The 4381-nt window shown below is 24.7% G+C and overlaps 3 protein-coding genes across 3 annotated transcripts; 2 read left to right on the forward strand and 1 right to left on the reverse strand.

Annotated features, from left to right (window-relative positions):
- Positions 1 to 192: 192 nt before the first annotated feature.
- ENU1_103050 (citrate transporter, putative) lies at positions 193 to 2262 on the forward strand (the record flags this gene model as incomplete). The annotated part of the gene is made up of 1 exon (XM_008859371.1): positions 193 to 2262. One exon carries the CDS (start codon positions 193 to 195, stop codon positions 2260 to 2262), a length of 2070 nt encoding a protein of 689 aa, XP_008857593.1.
- Positions 2263 to 2331: 69 nt separating this feature from the next.
- ENU1_103060 (serine/threonine protein phosphatase PP1, putative) lies at positions 2332 to 3286 on the reverse strand (the record flags this gene model as incomplete). Its single annotated transcript, XM_008859372.1, has 2 exons — positions 2332 to 3133; positions 3180 to 3286. The coding sequence occupies 2 exons, from the start codon at positions 3284 to 3286 to the stop codon at positions 2332 to 2334; spliced, it is 909 nt and encodes a 302-aa protein (XP_008857594.1).
- Positions 3287 to 3669: 383 nt separating this feature from the next.
- Positions 3670 to 4345, forward strand: ENU1_103070 (Ras family GTPase; the record flags this gene model as incomplete). Its single annotated transcript, XM_008859373.1, has 2 exons — positions 3670 to 3853; positions 3939 to 4345. 2 exons carry the CDS (start codon positions 3670 to 3672, stop codon positions 4343 to 4345), a joined length of 591 nt encoding a protein of 196 aa, XP_008857595.1.
- Between the last annotated feature and the right edge of the window lie 36 nt (positions 4346 to 4381).

The raw sequence follows: 4381 nt of genomic DNA on the forward strand, positions 1-4381 counted from the left end.
AAGAGAACCACTAAAGCTTAAGTAAATGAATTTGTTCTCTTGTTTTTCTTTATTTTAAGTTATACATTATCTTATTTAGAATGATATGTGAGAATATTCATTAAATATAACTATTATTTAAGATGTTGTCTGTTCATTATGAAAGAAAAAAATAAAAAAAAAATCTTAATAATTGAAGATTAAAGATCAGTAATGGACATAAGAAAATCATTAAAACACTTACAACCATATAAAGGAACTATTTTATTTTTTGTTATTTTTACTATTCTTTTACATTATTTATACTTCCTTGATTGGTATACTCATTATGAAACTCAATTACATAATACAACATATTTATTTTTAATGATTTTTGATATTATGCTTACTGTTCTAATTGCTGATGTTATTAATCCTGGTATTGTTGTTTTTATGACTGTTACCATTTTAATGGCTTTTGGTGTTATTAATTTAGATGAGGCATTTATTGGATTTTCTGATTCTTCTACATTAACAGTTATGGTTGCACTAATACTCTCTGCTGGAATTAATAAGGTTCAAATATTAGATAAAATTATTTATTATTTATTACCTACAACAAGACAAGAATATGTTTTTCCAAGTGCATTAAGATTTCTTCCATTTGTAATGATATTATCATTATTTTTAAATAACACACCAGTTGTTGCAATGTCAATTCCATTAATTCAAAGTTGGGCAAAAACTTCAGGACATTCAGCAAATAGATTATTAATGTCAGTTTCATTTTGTGCAATTTTAGGGGGAATGAATTCTATTCTTGGCACATCAACCAATATGGTTGGAAGAGGTTTGGTGTATCAACAAATAGAAAAAACAAATTCTTTATTTAATTTAAATTTACATTTTGAAATGCCATTATTTGAAATTGGAATTGTTGCATTTCCATTAGCCATTGCAGGATATTTTTATTGTTCATTTTGTACTTCATTATTAAAGAAAAGGAAATGTGACTCAGATTTAAATGATAAATGTGAAGATGAGTTATTTAGAATTGATGTAGTTATTACTAAAAGTTGCCCTTATATTGGTACAGACTTACAAAAATCTCCATTACATTCTCCTCCAAATGGTAGAGTTATTGGTGTTAAAAAGAAAGATATGTATCAAGAATTATGGAGTTTTAATGATAAAAAATCAGTTAATACAATTCCTGAATCTAAAAATGAAGAACAATTAAATACTGAAAATACAGATACATCAACAAGTGAAATTACTTTTCCAGAGAATTATTTAGATGGTGTAGAATTAACTACAGATGTTATTATTGAAGAAAATGATGTATTAACATATGAAATCCCGTTAAAAGGAATTACTGATATATTAAAACAAAGAGGAATTATTATTGAAGATTTACAAACAAGAAATATTATTGAAAATTATGATTTTAATGTTTATGAAGTTTGTATTAAAAAAGGAGAAACTGAATTAAAAAGAAAAGACTGGTATGGAGTTCTTGCATTTAGTGGTATTGAACCAATAAATGAAATTAATGAAAACAGAAAATTTATTATTGTAGTTAAAAAAGAAATATTACAATCAAAAGAATTCCTACAACCATTTTTAATTGCTAAACCAATTAATATTTTTATTCCTCGTCCTTTAGATATTCAAAAAGTAATTATTGCATTAATCGCACTTGCATTTCCAATTTTTATGGATGTGTTTGAATTAGGTAATTTAATTGAATATGCTTTAATGAGTGTATTATTATTACTTGGTACAAAAGTATTAACAATTGAAGAAGTGTTTAAAGCAATTGACATTCCTTTATATTGTATTCTTGGTGCATCATTTGGATTATCAACTGCAATGGTAAAAACAAATGCTGGTTCATTACTTGCATTAACTTTAACGCGTTTATTTAATCCTTTTGGTAAATTAGGAATGTTAGCAGCATTATATATTCCCACTTTATTATTAACACAACCACTTAGTAATACAGCTGTAGTTGCTGTTATGTTTCCTGTAGTGTGGTCTGCATATTGGGGAAAAGATCCATATGGAGCAGAACGAGGAAAAATAATTGGGTTAAAGAGTTCAATGTATACTATGATGCTTGCTGCAAGTGAAGTATTTGTTCTTCCAATTGGATATCAAACAAATATGATGGTAATGATAGAAGGAGGATATACTGTAAGTGACTTTGTTACTTTTGGAACACCATTAATGTTGATATCATTAATAATATCAATAGGAATGCCATGGTTAGTATTTGAAGTTTTATATCCAACATCCTTGTAATTAAAGACACTTAAATATTTTCTATTCAATTAAAATATTATTTAAAAGAAAGAATTAAATAATAAAACTTTATTCAATTTTAAAGGTTTTAATATTCTTGTTTAGTTTAGAATCAAATAAAAGAATTGCAAATGAATTATTTGAGGTACTAAATGGATTTGAACAAGAAAATAAAGATAATAAATGGTTATTAAATAAATGTTTATATCCTTTTTCAAATACTTGATGTCCTCTTATAATAATATCATAATTATATTTACTTAGAAATTCTTCTACTTTATCTTTACCATATAAATATCCTCTTCCCCTTGGATTTGTTTCCCATCCATTACATTCAGTAATAAATGGGTCTGACCATAACAAATCATTAATAAGACTATTTGGTTGTATTTTTATTGGTCTTTGTAAATTAATAATTGTATCAAGTGAATTTAATTTGGGAGAAATTCCACCATGAATGCAAAAAGCTTTATCTTCAATAATTGCTGCTATTGGAAGACAATCAAATGTTTTAGTAAATGTATCAAAAACAAGTTTTTGTTTTGTTGTAAATTTTTTACATTCATCAAAAAATCCATAACAAATACAAACTTGTTCATCTTCATGATTTCCACGAAGTAAATAAATGGAATTTGGATAGTTGATTTTAAGAATAAACAATAACACAATAACTTCAACATTATTCTTTCCTCTATCAATATAATCTCCAAGAAATAAATAGTTAACTGTTGGTGGATATCCACAACTCTCAAATATTTTTATTAAATCATTAAAATTTCCATGAATGTCTCCTACAACTATAATTGGACTTTTTAATTTAAGAATATTTGGTTCTGTTAAAAGAATGTTTGTTGTTTCTTGGCAAATTTCTCTATAATTTAATATTTAATAAGTGTTAAAGAATTATCATGTCAAACATTATTTCTTCTAAAGAATAATTAACTTTAATCCTTTTTTTCTTTGTATTAAATTTTAATAATAATTCTAAAAGAGATTGGTGTTTCTTAGATTGAAGGATATTCATGATAAATAAAAAACAATAATATACTTTTTTTATTAAGTTGGCTCTTGATTTTATTTGAAATAATATTTTATTATGAAAAAGTTTATTTATAATATTATTTTCTATAATTGTTCAGTTAATTTAGATTGGAATTAATGAAATTAACACAAAAATGAATGAAAGAAATAAAAGACACATAAATTAACAAAACTTGTTTTTAATTTATGAAAGAGTAAAAAAAAAGAATTATTAATACTTTTGAAAAGAAAATTCAAAAGAAGATTTGAGTTGAAAATAAAAAAAGATAGACAAAAAAGAATAGTACAAGGAAAAGAGTCATAAAGAATTTAAAAATTAATTTTTTTAATATAAAGAACTTAGAACTGATATTTCACGTTGAAAAGATGATTGGTAATAATGGATATAGAGTTGTTATGTTAGGTAAGGGTGCAGTGGGTAAAACTTCTATTTCTACACAAATGGTTTCAGGAATTTTTAAATCATTATATGAACCAACAATCGAAGATACATTTAAAACATCACTAGATATAGATGGAACAGTTTGTGTATTAGAAATATTGGATACTGGTTTGTATAATATTTTTATTTAATCACCTCTTTAATGCAAAGTTATTTTCTTAGTAAAGATATAATGCATTATTCATTTTAATAGCTGGACAAGAAGAATATAATAGTTTAAGAGATCAATATGTCAAATTAGGAGATGGATTTATAATTGTATATTCTATTATTGAACAACAATCTTTCTTTGATGTCAGTACTTATAAAGACTCATTACGTGTTTTACTTAGTAAAACTCAAGAAGAAAGAATCAATGCTTGTTTGTGTGGAAATAAACTTGACCTTGAAGAATATCGTGTTGTTACTACAGAAAATGCTGCAGCATTAGCAAAAGAATGGCATATGTTATTTTATGAAGTTAGTGCTAAAACTAATCAAAATATTACAGAAATGTTTAAAAGTGTTATTAGAATGATTAAAGAAGATCGTGAACTTCATCAACCACAACAGAAATTAAATGCAACAGAAGAAAAGAAGAAAAGATGTTTGCTTCTATAACATTATTAATCATCATGTAATTGTTTATTTTTTTTT

This window comes from Entamoeba nuttalli, assembly GCF_000257125.1.
Source record: "Entamoeba nuttalli P19 unplaced genomic scaffold asmbl_4409, whole genome shotgun sequence".
In the NCBI taxonomy this organism is placed as follows: domain Eukaryota; phylum Evosea; order Mastigamoebida; family Endamoebidae; genus Entamoeba; species Entamoeba nuttalli.